Source organism: Grampus griseus (assembly GCF_964374135.1).
Source record: "Grampus griseus genome assembly, chromosome: 18".
NCBI lineage: Eukaryota > Metazoa > Chordata > Mammalia > Artiodactyla > Delphinidae > Grampus > Grampus griseus.
In genome coordinates this window covers 77283783-77298425 of record NC_139012.1, presented here as the reverse complement: position 1 = coordinate 77298425, position 14643 = coordinate 77283783, and the positions used below count along the sequence as shown (strand labels likewise).

At 46.0% G+C, this 14643-nt stretch overlaps 1 protein-coding gene across 1 annotated transcript in view; it reads right to left on the bottom strand.

The window, feature by feature from the left end:
- Positions 1-14643, bottom strand: part of MIPEP (mitochondrial intermediate peptidase) — a 134457-nt gene that overhangs the window by 12673 nt on the left and 107141 nt on the right. The window contains exons 17-18 of the mRNA XM_082676008.1: positions 13353-13474; positions 11495-11568 (exon numbers count right to left, since the gene is read on the bottom strand). Coding sequence (XP_082532134.1) covers positions 11495-11568; positions 13353-13474 — 196 coding nt within the window. The remainder of the gene's footprint in view (positions 1-11494; positions 11569-13352; positions 13475-14643) is intronic.

Genomic DNA, 14643 nt, shown 5'->3' with positions numbered 1-14643 from the left:
GGTGTGTGTCGCGTAAGAAACACACGCTGCTTCTGGAGGCAAAGCTGTGCAGGGGGCAGAGCACCTCACAGAGCAAGTGGATGGCCTGGAGGGCGGCCCCCCCCCCCCCCGCCCCCGCTCCAGGGACTGAGGCCGGGGAAGCAGGAGTCCTGCTGTGGGCGAGCAGGGCACAAAGGCAAAGCTGGCGTCCCGACTTCTGAGCAGACGTGGCGACTGAAGTCAGGGCAGAGGGCGACACTGAGCTGCTGGGTGACAGATGTCTTTCCTAGACCTGCTTCTCTTTTGCGTTATAAAAGTTATATCACAAAAAATATTTGGGCCGACAAAATATTCAGAAAAAATCTCATAATGTGAATAAAAACCTGTCCCTTTTCTAATAATCGTCACAATATTTTTGAAGTAGAGTTGATTTAATTTTATTTTAGTTTCAAGTGTATAGCGCAGTGATTCGCAATTTTTATGAATTATACTCAGTTATTACAAAGTGACGGCTATAGTTCCCTGTGCTGTACAGTGTATCTCGGTTGCTAATCTTTCTTATACATAGTAGTCTGTACCTCCTAATCCTCTACCCCATCTGGCCTCTCCCTCCCCCCGACTGGTAACCACTAGTTTGTTTTCTAGATCTGTGAGTCTGTTTCTGTTTTGCTGTATATGTTCGTTTTACTTTTAGATTCCACATATAAGTCATATCATACAGTATTTGTCTTGCTCTGTCTTATTTCACTAAGTATAATATTCTCTAGGTCCATCCACGTTGCTGCAAAGGGCAGAATTTCATTGTTTTTATGGATGAATAATAATCCACTGCGTGTGTATGTGTGTGTGTGTATCACATCTTTTTTATCCATTCATCTGTGGATGAACACTTGGGTTGCTTCCATGTCTTGGCTATTGTAAACAGTGCTGCTATGAACACTGGGGTGCATGTATCTTTTCAAATTAGTGTTTTCGTTTTGTTCTACATATATACCCAGGAGTGGAACTGCTAGATCATATGGTAGCTCTATTTCTAGTTTTCTGAGGAACCTTCATACCATTTTCCGTAGTGACTGTACTAATTTACATTCCCACCAACAGTGCATGAGAGTTCCCTTTTCCCCACACTCTCTCCAATATTTATTTATAGACGTTTTGATGACAGCCATTCTGACCAGTGTGACGACACTTCACTGTCGTTTTTATTTGCATTTCCTTAATAATTAGCGATGTTGAACATCTTTTCATGTGCCTGTTGGCCACAGGTCACAGATGACCTGTATTCAGGTCATCTGTCCATTTTTTGATTGGATTGTTTTTTTGATACTGAGTTGTATGAGCTGTTTATATATTTTTTATATTAACCCTTTGTTGGTCATACCATTTGCAAATATTTTCTCCTATTCTGTAGGTTGTCTTTTTGTTTCATTAATGGTTTCCTTTGCTGTTAAGCTTTGAAGAGACTGTCTTTTCTCCATTGTTTATTCTTGCCTCCTTTGTTGTAGATTAATTGACCACAGGTGTGTGGGTTTATTTCTGGGCTCACTGTTCCACTGATCTGTGTGTCTGTTTTTGTGCCATTACCACACTGTTTTTATTACTGTAGCTTTATAGTACAGTCTGAAGTCTGGGAGGTTATGCCTCCAGCTTTGTTCTTTTTTCTCAGGATTGCTTTGACAATTCTGGGTCTTCTGTGGTCCTAATACAAATTTTAGGATTATCTGTTCTAGTTATGTGAAAAATGTCATCAGTATTTTGACAGGGATTGCATTAAACCTGTAGATTGCTTTGAGAGGTATGACCATTTTAACAATATTAATTCCTCCTATCCAAAGCACTGGATATCTTTCCATTTCTTTGTATCATCTTCAGTTTCCTTCATCAGTGTTTTATAGTTTTCAGTGTCTAGATCTTTCACCTTCTTGGTTAATTTATTCCTAGGTATTTTATGCTTTTTGATGTGATTTTAAATAGGATTTTTTTTGTTTTGCTTTCCCTTTCTGATAGTTAATTATTAGTGTATAGAAAAAGCAACAGACTTCTGTATATTAATCTTGTATCCTGCAACTTTACAGAATTTATTCTAATAGTTTTTTGGTGGAGACTTCAGGGTTTCTATATAAAATATCGTCATCTGCAAATAGTGACAGTTTGACTTCTTCCCTTCCAATTTGGATGCCTTTTATTTCCTTTTCTTGTCTGACTGCTGTGGCTAGGACCTCTAATACTATATTAAATTTATGGCAAGAGTGGGCATCTCTGCCTTGTTCCTGAATTTAGAGGAAAGGCTTTTTCGTCTTTTCACTGCTGAGTATGATGGTAGCTGTGGTCTGTCATAAATGTTCTTGATTATGTTGAGATATATTTCCTCTATACCAACTTTGGTAAGAGTTGCAATCATGAATAGATGCTGAATTTTGTCAAATACTTTTGCTGTGTCTTTTGAGACGATCATTTGATTTTTATTAACGTGTTGTACCACACTGATTGACTTGCGAGTACTGAACCATCCTTGCGTACCTGGAATAAATCTCCCTTGATTATGGTGTATGATCCTTTTTACATATTTTGGATTTGGCTTTCTAATATTTTGTTGAGAATTTTTGCATCTATATTCATCAAAGATATTGGCCTGTAATTTTCTTTTTTTGTATTGTCTTTGGTTTTGGTATCAGGGTAATGGTAGTCTTGTAGAATGACCTTGGGAGTGTTCCATTCTCTTCAATTCTGGGGAATAGTTTGAGGAAGATAAGTATTAGCTTTTATTTGTATGTTTGGTAGAATTCCCCTGTGAAGCCGTCCAGTCCTCACTTTTGTTTGCTGGGAGTTTTTTAAAACTACAAATTCAGTTTCACTACTAGTGATCAGTCTGTTCAAAGTGTTTCTTCTTGATTCAGTCTTGGCATGCTGTATGTTTCTAGAAATTTGTCCATTTTTTCTAAGTTGTCCTATTTATTGTCATAGTATTCTTTTATGATTTTTTATCTCTGTGGTATTGGTTGTTATTTTTCCTCTTTCATTTGTTTCTTTGGGTCCTCTCTCTTTTCTTCTTGGTGAGCCTTGCTAGAGGTTTGTCAATTTTATCTTTTCAAAAAAAACCCCAGCTCTTGGTTTTACTGATCTTTCCTATTTTTTATCTCTATTTATTTTCTCTGATCTTTATTATTTCCTTCCTTCTCCTGATGTTGGGCTTTGTTGGTTCTTCTTTTTCTAATTCTGTTAGGTGGTAGGTTAGACTGTTATATGAGATTTTTCTTGTGTTTCAAGGAAGGCCTGTATTGCTGTGAACTTCCCTCTGCTTGCACTGACTTTGGAGAGTTGTATTTCCACTTGAGGTATTTTCTGATTTCCTCTTTGCTTTGTTCACTGACCCACTGGTTTTTATAGAGTCCACGTGTTTGTTCTTTTCCCATTTTTCCTCCTGTAACTGATTTCTAGTTTCATACTGTTGTGGCTGGGAGAAAACGCCTGATATAATTTGTCGTCTTCAATTTTTTGAGAATTGTTTTGTGGCTTAGCATGTGATCTATACTAGAGATCATTCCATGTGCACGTGAGAAGAATGTGTATTCTGCTGTTTATGGATGGAATGTCCTGTAGATATCTATTAAGTCAAACTAGTCTGTTGTGTCATTTAAGACCACTGTTGCCTTACTGGTTTTCTGTCTGGATTATCTGTCCGTTGATGTAAGTGGGGTGTTAAAGTCCCCTAAGATTATTGTATTATTGTCAGTTTCTCCCTTTATGTCTGTTAGTATTTGCTTCATATATTTAGGCGCTCCTGTCCTGGGTGCCTATATGTTAATGAGTGTAATATCCTCTTCTTATATTGAGTTCCTTTATCATTGTATAATGATACACAATCTTCTTTGTCTTTTGTATAGCCTTTGTTTTAAAGTCTGTTTTATCTGATCAGTATTGCTATGCCCACTGTCTTGTCATTTCTGTTTGCATGAAATATCTTTTTTCATCCCCTCACTTTCAGTGTGTGTGTCTTTAGCTCTGAAGTAAGCCTCTTGTGGGCAGCATATAGAAGGGTCTTGTTTTTTTTAATCCAATCAGCCACCCTATGTCTTTTGATCAGAGCATTTAGTCCATTGACATTTAAAGTAATTACCGATAGGTATGTACTTACTGCCATTTTTTTCCTTGTTTTCCAGTTGCTTTTTTTAGTTCTTCTCTGTTCATTTCTTTTTGTTTTTTCCCTTGTGGTTTGACGATTTTCTTTAGTAGTATGCTTGTTTTCCTTTCTTTTTAGTTTTTGTGTATCTATTGTAGGTTTTTGATTTGTGATTACCATGGGGTTTATATATACACTGATCTATAATTTTACCTACTTGTTTGAAACTGATAGTCATTTAACTTCATATTCTAGAAGATCCACATTTTTTACTCCCCCCCATTTTGTGATTCTGATGTCATACTTTATATTTCATGTTTATCACTTAACTGCTTATTATCGTTATAGTTGCTTTTACATTTTTCTTGTCTTTTTATCTTCGTACTGGCTTATTTAAGTGGTTTATCTCAGTCCTTACGGAGTTTTCCCTTTTCTGTAGATTCTTACTTCTTTTCCACTTAGAGAAGATTCTTTAATATTTCTTTTGGGGTAGATTTAGCATTGATGAACTCTTAGTTTTTGTTTGTCTGAGAAGTTCTCTCTCCTTAGATTCTAAATGAAAATCTTGCTGGGTAGAGTATCCTAGGTTGCAGGCTTTTCCCTTTCAGCACTTTGAATATATCATGTCAGTCTCTTCTGGCCTGCAAACCTTTTGCAGAGAAATCAGCTGGTAGCCTTATGCAAATTCCCTTGTACATGATTATTTTTTTCTTGCTGCTGCCTTTAGGCTTCTCTCTTTAACTTTTGCCATTTTAATTATAATGTCTTGGTGTGGGTCTGTTTGGGTTTATCTTGTTTGGGACCCTCTGTGCTTCTGTATCTGGATATCCATTTCCTTCTTCAGATTTGGGAAGTTTTCAGCCATAATTTCTTCAAATACATTTTCAATACCCTTTTCTCTCTTCTGGGACCTCCTATAAATGTGAATGTTATCCAGAGATCTCTTAACCTTTTTTAATTTTTTTACATTTGTTTGCTATATCTTCCAGATCCCTTAAGTGTTCTTCTGTATTGCTTAGTCTGCTATTCATTCTGTCTAGTGTTCTCTAATTCACTTAACAATTTTATTACCAATGCTTTCAATTCTTTATCTGATAAATTATTTGTTTTATTACTTTTTTCAGGGGTTTTCTCTTATTATTTCAATTGAGAGCAATTCCTCTGCCTCTATGAATTTAGGTGCAACAGTTTCCTATTGTGGTCTTGAAGGGACCACGTTCTTATGAGGGACTGGCCCTATACAGACTGTGAGTGTCTGATGCCTTTGGTGGGAAAGTTGATCTGATGTGGACACAAGCCATGTCTTCCTCAGGGTGTGCTGGAAGCTATCACCTTGGTAGGGGTGGGGCTGGAGCTGGGTGTGAAGCAAGACTTCCCTTCTGCTCAGTGGCCATCACTGCCCTATTGGGGGTGGGATCTGATCCCAAAGTGCTGGAGCAGAAGCCCCAAGGGTCAGGCCTGGGCTGGCTCTGCTCCCTGTACATGTGTGCTTTCCCTGCTCCCTACACTGGGACCCTTGCTGCAGAGGCAGGGATGCTGAAGCAAGGGGGCCTGTGCAGGCTGTCGGCACATGCTGGCTGCAGCCAGAGGTCCGGGCTGTCTCTGACGCACGGCCTGTGCGGTGCCCGCCGTGTTCCCTGGCTCTGTGGAGAAAGCCTCAGGCGAGAGTCCCCTTTGTCCCTCACAGCTGCCCCTGTCCGTCGTAGGGCCGCACTGCAGGGCGGATGGGGCCTCAGTGCACACGGGGCTGTGAGCTGTGGTGGAGCAGCTGCTGTCAGAGTTCTGGGCTGGGGGGAACTGCTTGAGTGGGTGCCAACACACTGGCTGCCACCACCCTGTCCAGGCTCTGTCCCAGTGGCCTCTGGGTCCCACACGAGTCTGCTGCCACCACCCTGTCCAGGCCTGTGCTGCCCAGTGACATGGGGTATGTGGGGCTGGAGCGTGCACTGAGGCAGCCGGCGGAAACCTGGCCAGCGCCAGAGAAGCCTTCAACCCGCCCTTTCCTCTGTGCCTCGGGGCTTGTGCTGGATGCCAGGACAGAGGTGCCCAGTCTGCGGCTCTCACCGCTCACTGCCCAGAGCAGGTCTCTGCCTGTGCCATCTCTTTTCCTCTGAGTCCCCTTCCAGGGGCACAGGTCCAGACCCGATCACTTTTCTTCCTTTCCTACCCCATTACAGCCTTGCTTGTACAGGAGTCCTTCTGCCAGTTTCCAGTTAGTTTTCCGTGAGACTCATGCCACACGTGGATGTGTGTTTGATGTGTTCCTCGGGGGAGGTGAGCTCCATGCCCTCCTCTATTCCACCATCTTGTTCGATCCCCCATAATCACGTCGTTAATGGCGCAGGAGACACCTGCCCTTCCAGGTGAACTCTAACTTAAGTATGCATTAACGCAGCAGGTACCCACGATGGTGTGCACAGCACACCCTGCTGCAGGCACCTGGGCACAGCGCGGGCCTAGCCGTCTCCTCCTCTCAGAGAGCCGAGGCTCGACTCTGGTGCCCCTTGTCTGTGACACCCTGGGAAGGAAGACCCCAGAGGTGAGGTGCCCTTCTCGTCACACTAGGGGTCGTGACCGCATGACTCGCCTTGCTGGTGCCGACCCTGAACACCGGGCCGAGGCAGAGTTCCATGTAAAGTCTCCCTCCCTTCCTTCCAGAGCACAGTATGAAAGGGGGAGGTCACCGCGCAGCCCACACTCGGGGGGCAGGGGGCACCTACAGAACCATCTGAACTCTCGTGCACGGGAGGTCTGCCTGCTGCTTCATTCCATCGTTCCTGTCAGGCGGGCTCATGGATACACACTTATACTTGGTATTATTTCCCAATGCTGCCTTAGTTACTTTTTTGCTCAAATTGTTAAAGTTCTGGCCATTGAGGGTTCGTTTATAGTGGGCGCCTGTCCCTCGTGACACACATGCCCACCCTCGCGTGTATTCCTGAACACCTTCCTCCTTCCTGGCGCTGCAGGACGCTGCAGGCCAGCCCTGGAGTCAGCCCTTCCCCCAAGGAGCCCTGCTTCCTCTAGGGGAGAAGGTGTCAAACCAAGCTCCGGGCACTTCCTGCTCCTAGGACCAAGGAGAGAGGTTACCATCGTGCACTGTTTGTACTAATCTCCTTGGGGGACGAGGGCGACCATTTGGAATACACACCACAAATTTCTGGCTTAGAGTACGATGTAGTAAGAAGAGATGATATAGGATAGTTATGGCAACGACGAATGTGTTTTGAAGGCCAGGAAGCCCTGCGGAAGCGTGAGCTCTTGCGATTTTAATCAGCTTACGGTGAGGCCTGGGGCTTCTAGACTTTGGTTCCACAAGTCAGTCTGGCGACCCAGAACAGACTGAAGGGAGCTTCGCCGAGAATTTATCTACTATTCCTTTTCATCTTATCTGATGTTTCGTCCTTTTTAAAACTCTGTCAAGTTCTAATGTTATATCTCTACTTTCATACTGCTTTGGGCCAAAAGTCATAAAACTAAGAGTTCCTTTTCTGGAAAGGAGAACAGAAATAAAGCTGTTTAATATTTTAAAAGAACCCCTTGGAACGCTAAGATCTTGGGCTTTAACCTTCCTTTCCCCACAAAACCCTTCGTGCCAAGGCTGCAGGCGAGCGCACACAGGATCCATTACCAGAGGCAGAAATGTGAGACTCGGTGGGCACCGTGCTTACGCGGCTGTGGCGAGAATCACCCCATGGGAACGACGGTGACTCAAGTTGACAGCTTTGCCACAGAGTCTAAAGAGCTTATATGGAAACAGATCACGGAACATTTTACTGCTCCTCAGTGGCCGTCAGGCAGGCCTCACCAGTGTCAACGTGAAAACACACACAGACTTTGGGGATCACTGAGGCCTCAAGGCTCAGGCCACTGACATCTTCACATTCTAAGACCAACTCAGTCTCATGTCAGCCTTCAAAGATCGCCTGAGGAAGATGCAGGCATCGGGAGGAAGGTGGCAGGGAGGAGAATGAGCCCCGTTACCTATGGAAAGGGGGAGATCAGACCTGCTTTAGAGGGATTAAATGAGCAGCAAAGCAGGAGGCACCCGGCAAGTGCAGATTTTTCAATGTGTTGGTTTTTTCCTAGTTATTTAAAGATAAGTAACATCTGAACCTAAAAACTCAACAAGGGCCATTTACTCAAGAATTTCGGATAACGTAAAAGAAAGATAAAGCAGTTTACACTGGAAGATGTAACCTCCTGTGGGGACTGCACCTGTCCTTCTTGAACTGCTGCAATAATACCGCTCCGACCCCCAACAGCTGTATAACCCCCCTCTTCTACCTGCTGTGGGAGAAACAATTCTCGCTCCAGGTGGCTACCACGTATTAGCTCCTTGTTACAAACTCACTGTTTATCTTTCTAGAGACATTCATTTTCTGAAGTGGTCTGCAGACACTGAACTCTGGGTCATGTTCACCACAGCACACCTAAAAACTTTTCTAGTATATGGCAAAATGAATGAAAATGTCATATCATCCTGGTTTATTTTAAGCAAAAACTAAGTTCTCTTATTACTAAGAAATGTGATACTTAAACGAGAAAACACTGTATGGAACGTACACAGAGTTCAACTCACCCCAGAATCCTTGGCAGTTAGAAGAGTTGAATTCAGTCAGGTGTGTTGCCACCCTGTGTTTTAGTGGAGGATTAAAGTAACTGAATATTCTAACATCCTTATATGTGCCATGGATGTGTTTAAAACTAGATAAGGACACAATTTCAACCTGCAGATTAGAAAAGTGTTTTGAAGTCAAATCACGTTTTGCGTCCCTTAGGGAAATCGACTTGGTCGAGGAATTTGCTAAGTACCAGAGCTGGCAACTGCAAATCCAATTCTGTTTTACTGTGCGACGTGACCGCTCCCCTCCTCCCCGCGCCCCCAGGAAGGAAATACTTTCTTAACCACTTTTTGTTTTCTTCCATGGCGTTTAGAGTTTTGAGAGGAAAGAACTATGGGCCCTTGAAGAGAAGTCTGTGTCGCCGCACGTGGATCTTCCCCGAGGCTCCCGGGCGGCGCTCCCTTCAGACCTGAGGCGACTCTGAAACAGGCCAGCGAGCTCAAGGTTCACCTGTGAGGCGTTTATCGTTCAAAGATCAAAGCACGGCCGTGTTTGACTTGAGTAGGTCATACAGAGAGCACCAGCACAACTCACGGTATCCTGACTAAGGAAGGGCTCGGCGTTCGCCTGAAATGTTGTGTCTCAAGTAAGGAGGTTAAGACAGGCGGCACTTGGTCACAGAGGTACATAACTGGAAGGTACGGATTCTGTTTCTTTACCTTCTGCTACTTAACATAATTCTTTACATTTACCTAGTAAGTAAATAAAACAGATGAAGCACCTATCACGACGCTGAGTAATTTCACAGTCACTCCTCCTAGGGCCACCCCGATGCTATGAGCCATCATGCAGGACGCTCCTGCTTTGGGGGTGCAGGCTGGCCGTTCGCACACAGGAAGAGGGGACGCCACTGCTGATCTTGTCTTACAAACCCAACCCTACGGAGTGACAACTGGCGTAACACTCTCTTGCGCGTGGCCCCATTCATCCGCCGTGTAACCGATCACGTGAATTAAGGAGGTCCGGCGGAACACTGAGGAAAAGGGTAACCCTTAGAAGCCGAGCAGTTCTATTGCTGGTGTTAGCTGTGGTCTGAATACATTCTCATTTCTAGTTTGAACCACAGGCTTGTTTTTCTCTCGTGGAAAAATATTTTTTCTTCACACAAAAATGTTTCATATGAAGAACAGAATTTCCAGAGAGATGATACAACCATCTTGGAAGCAGAGTAGGAAAATACACCAACCAAAAGACAAACACTGAAAAGGATTTAATATTTTTCTTTTGCTGGAGCCATATGTAAGCTAATATTTATGTGCAGACGGCGTTTAGACCCTGGTGTCAGGAAGGATAAACTAAGCACCGCTGCTGAGAGAGCTTTCCCACCAGAACATCTGCGTGAGAACCAGCCCTGGAGCCTCTTCTGCCCCCACTCACAGCGGGCTGTCCACGCAGCACCACAAACTACCAGCCCAAAGGGCGCCATGCAGACCATCACGAGCCAAGTAATTTCACTGTTACCGAGTCCACAAGGGGCCCGCGGCCGGCAGTCCTACCCAGGGAGCTGCTCAGAGCTCCGGCCCTGTGGTCGGGAGTCCCAGGCTCCAATCCTGGTGGGGCTCCTCCGTCTCTGCTGCACCACAGGGCCGGGGCCTGAGCTGTTCCACCATCGGTAAGAAGGTACTGAACACCCCACCTGAGAGGGCTGCTGGAAGATTTCATTAATCAGGACACGAAACCCATTTAAAACAGTGACTGGACGTAGCAGAATTCAACAAGGGCCGGCAGGATCAGCCAGAAAAGGGGGGGGCGTCACAAGCCTCCTCGTCGAGAGGGTGACCCGAGGCGCAACCATAGATGGGAGACCGGGCATCACCCCCAAAGCACAGCAGGGCTGGGCCGCAGGAAGCTGCCGGCAGACCCGCTCTACGCACCGGCCGCGGCAGGGGGCAGACCGAGCCTGGACGAACACATCCTCCCAGAAAAGCTGACGGAATCGAGGTCCCCAGCGGGATTTTGTCACCTCCAGTGCCTGGCACGTGAGCAGCTCTCGGCCACTGGGCTGGATGAATGAGCAGCTACAGCCCTGCCCGAGGGGACAGCAGGTGCAACAGATGTGCGCAAGGGACGTCCCCTCAACCCATCACGAGCAGGACTGCTCCGTTGCCACTAGGAAGACAGCATCCCCCTAAGGCTGGGAGTCATCCCCTAAATGCACTTTCATCAGGTAGTCAGAGGGACCGGCTGCACGGAAATGCCGGCATCCCGAGAGCACCCAAGATCACCCACGTTTCCTTGAAATACTTGTGAGAACATTCCAAGGAACATCATGACGGTCACTTCCATTCACAATTAAATTCTCAGTGGAGATACTTAAAAACACATAGGAAAACAAGCATCTGAGATGTCTAAGACTGAATTAGGTTCTAATTTTTTGAGTAAAAAATCCACCCTGATGCCTTGGAATTTCTAACAGATGTATTGCTAGGCTTTCATAAGGGAATAAGAAATGAGTATTAAAATCTGAAAGCAAATTTTCTGAGGATTCACAATAACTTAACAGTTTCCTATTAGAGTGTTAGTAACATTTTGAGAGTTAAAGCCTGAAATTTTTTCTCAATCTAAATAAATCACACTAACTTATTTGGGACACCATGAAACAGATGCTCAGAACAAAGTGCACAGCTGAAGCATCATGTCTTTAAAAGAAAAAACAAATAGACAAAATTGGAAACATCTTTCATTACAGATGACACGAAACAAAACCCAAAGTGCTAATGTTAACACATAAACCTTAAAAAAAAAAAAAAGCGCATCTCAGTGGGCTTACCTTGCACCATGAGCAGGGGCTCCTTGCCCCCGCCGTGCGCCAGCATCTCCCGGCGGTAGCGCTCCCCCGCCGCCCTGGGGAGAAGAGGACTGTCACTGGAGCCTGCACGCACCCACCCACACCCGCCTGAGTCCCCCAAGTGAAGCCACACTGATGTCAGATTCAGAAAAGCTGCCATGCATTATCTTCTGGCTTCTACAAATCTCATTCCGATTTTTAACGTACTCTACGAAGACAGACCAGTGGTGATATAGTTACTGTAAGAGCAAGCCTGCTCTTTCTAGAAAGGGTTGTTTAGTTTATGTGGTACAGAACAAGTAGAAAATCGTACCCCATTCTCCATCATCTATAGGATTATTCTAAAGTGAGATTTGAAATCATTTATGCTCTCCTCTCAAAAAAGAATTTGAAATGGCACCCAACAGAGAGAAAATAACACTGTGACCTAAGAGTAAAGTCAGAAAAGCTGTCAGGAGAGGGTTCATTACAGCAGGAAGCCCTGGCTAAGGATAACAGAGAACACTTGCGGTCCGTGCTGCTCTTCACCAGCTGGATTCAATAAGGAACAGTGTCCCTGACACTCGAAGGGGGGCAGACAGAAATCCTCTAAATTAATGGTTACTCTCTTTTTAAATAGAAAATGCAATTCCTTTAATGCAAATAACTGCAGTTAAATAAAGTACGTTTTCACTCCACTATTTCTGGAGGATCTTTCCATGGGCAATTTTGCGAATATGGTCTCTAATCGGACATGCTGCCAGCACTTCACTCTCAGCAGCAGGATGACATCGAAGGCTTGTCTTGGCTCCGCCCTGAAGGGAGCACTGAGGCCCCGAGGCCCCGAGGCAGGGGGCGTGGACAGGGCAGCTGAGAGGCCCCGCCTGGCCTCGGCTTTGCTGCTTCCAACCGGGAGACTTCTCAGAACTGGGATCAAAAAGGATCTTTTGGTAGAGGTTAGAAATTTTCTAGTCCACTGAGTATTTTTACTAGCTTACTTTTTTACATGCCCGTAAAAGTATAGCAACTGCATGTCTAGGCGAGAATGCATACATAAACAGATATAAATACTGGGGAATACATGTATTTAAAAGCATGTGGTTTTCTAGTAAAGTGTGATTCCTTTAAACAAGATAGTATTTTGCCGATTTTATAGAAATCTTCAGTGAAGAATTATAATGCCCAGAATTGATTTATGGTACTCAATTTTGGCTTCAGAGCCTTTGAAGATAATAAAATTTTAAAAAGTAGACCAAATGTGTGCAGAGGGCTGAAGTCACAATAGCATGTGGGTACCAAGCTGTAAAACGTTTAAAAATTCTATTACATCAGACTCGAGTTCAAAAGATCCTGGAACTGAAGGCGATGATGAACTGCCGAGAAAACCCGAGCCTTGGCCAACGACATGAAGAGCTACAGGGTCGGGCGGGGGGCGAGGGCCTGGGAATCAGCAGACCTGGTTCCCATCTGAGTCCAGCTGGTCCGCTGTGAAGCCCTGAACGCATCACCCCCTCTGAGCCTCGGTTCCTCTTATGAAACTCCGGCTCCGCCAGGGCTGCTGGGACTAACGTGATAACCTGCGTGGGAAACGCGAGGGCGCTCCCGGCATCTAAGGGGCCATGGGCCTCAACCTGCGCAGTGAGGCCTCCTGACCGTGCGACCTGTGTGGTGCAGGCAGACCGCTCTGAACGACTGTGAGACCAGGTCTCAGTAGTGCTTTGCTTTCCAAGGAAGCTCCTTCTAAGGACCCGTGGAACAAGAAGCTGGCTTCCCCGGGCTCCTGCTGGGGAGGGCCCCCGGCACGCAGCAGCCCCAGTGTCCTGCGGGGACGCAGCAGGCCATGAAACCCCCGTCTCTTTACCTGTTGAACGGATCCTGGAGAAAGCACTCCCTCCAGACCATGGACGCCACTGCCCTGGACACCAGGTAGGAGTAGTATTTGGCACCGTAGCCCACGAGGTGGCTGAAGCGCAGCTGCCAGGCCTGCCGGACAGAAAGGACACAGGAGGCGGTGAGGCTGCGTCCAGACGCCGTGTGGGCCCAGCGCAGGGAGGCACACAGGAAGCTGCAGACGTGCCATGACATGGCACCCCAGGGGGCCGGCCTCACGGTGGTCACTTTCCACGTGGCGCACACTGTGAGGACTGGTGAGTCCCCTCAAAACCCGCATGCCGAGCCCCAACCCCCAGGACCTCGGAGTGAGGCTGTTTGTGGAGACGGGCCTCTAGAGGTGACGGAGGTAAAATGAGGCTGCGGGGGCGGCCCCAGGCCGCCAGGGCTGGATATGTAGGTCCTCGTGCGACGGGGGAGACCACGCCAGGACGGGGCAGTAAGGCGGCCTCAGCAGAACCAGCCCTGACACCGGACTGTTCTGTACAGGTTCACTGCCCCGGACTCGTGTCTGGCAGAAACAGAGGGAGGATGCCCAGACACGCAGCGTAGCGTCAGCAACAGGGCAGCACGCGTGTCCCATGATTCCGGCCTGCTGGGAAGCCTGGCCACTGGGTCGGGAGAGGGCGCTCTGGCCTGGCACCGGGTGCCGTTCTTTTTGAGGACAGTGACGTTGTTACTGTAAAAAAAGGCCACGGGAGTTCCCAGGGAAGAATACCCTTCCACTGGAAAACTCTTTTCCTGCAAATACTGTTCTTTTTCTGGACCTACAAGCTGAAAACAAGTAGGTTCTGGGTGGTTAGTAGGAAGAGGGTTATCCAAGTGCAAAGGCATAAGCTGCCCACAGCACAGTCACGACACCACTGCTACAAAAGCCAGAATTACAGAAGCCATCCTCAAATGACACGGCTGTGACTTAAAAAGTTTTACTTTACTGAAACAAATCTGACATGCAGCAATACGCTGCTGTCTTTTCATGTGTGCTTTAGCTGACGGTAAAATTGTTAGGAAAAAAAACTGAAGCCTAAGTTTTTAAACTAAGGTAAATTATTATCTAATAAATCTTTTCACCCCCTGGAAAATAAAGTATAAAATTTAATCATCACCACAGATGTTTAACTAGATAAACAATTTCCACCTAACTGATCAAGCCACAAACTACAAGCGAGCAGACAGTTCCCTGCTGACGGTGGGGCGGCGGATCCGAGGACACCTCAGAGTACCCCACGTGGCACACAGGGGCCCGGCGCTCTGAGTGGCGT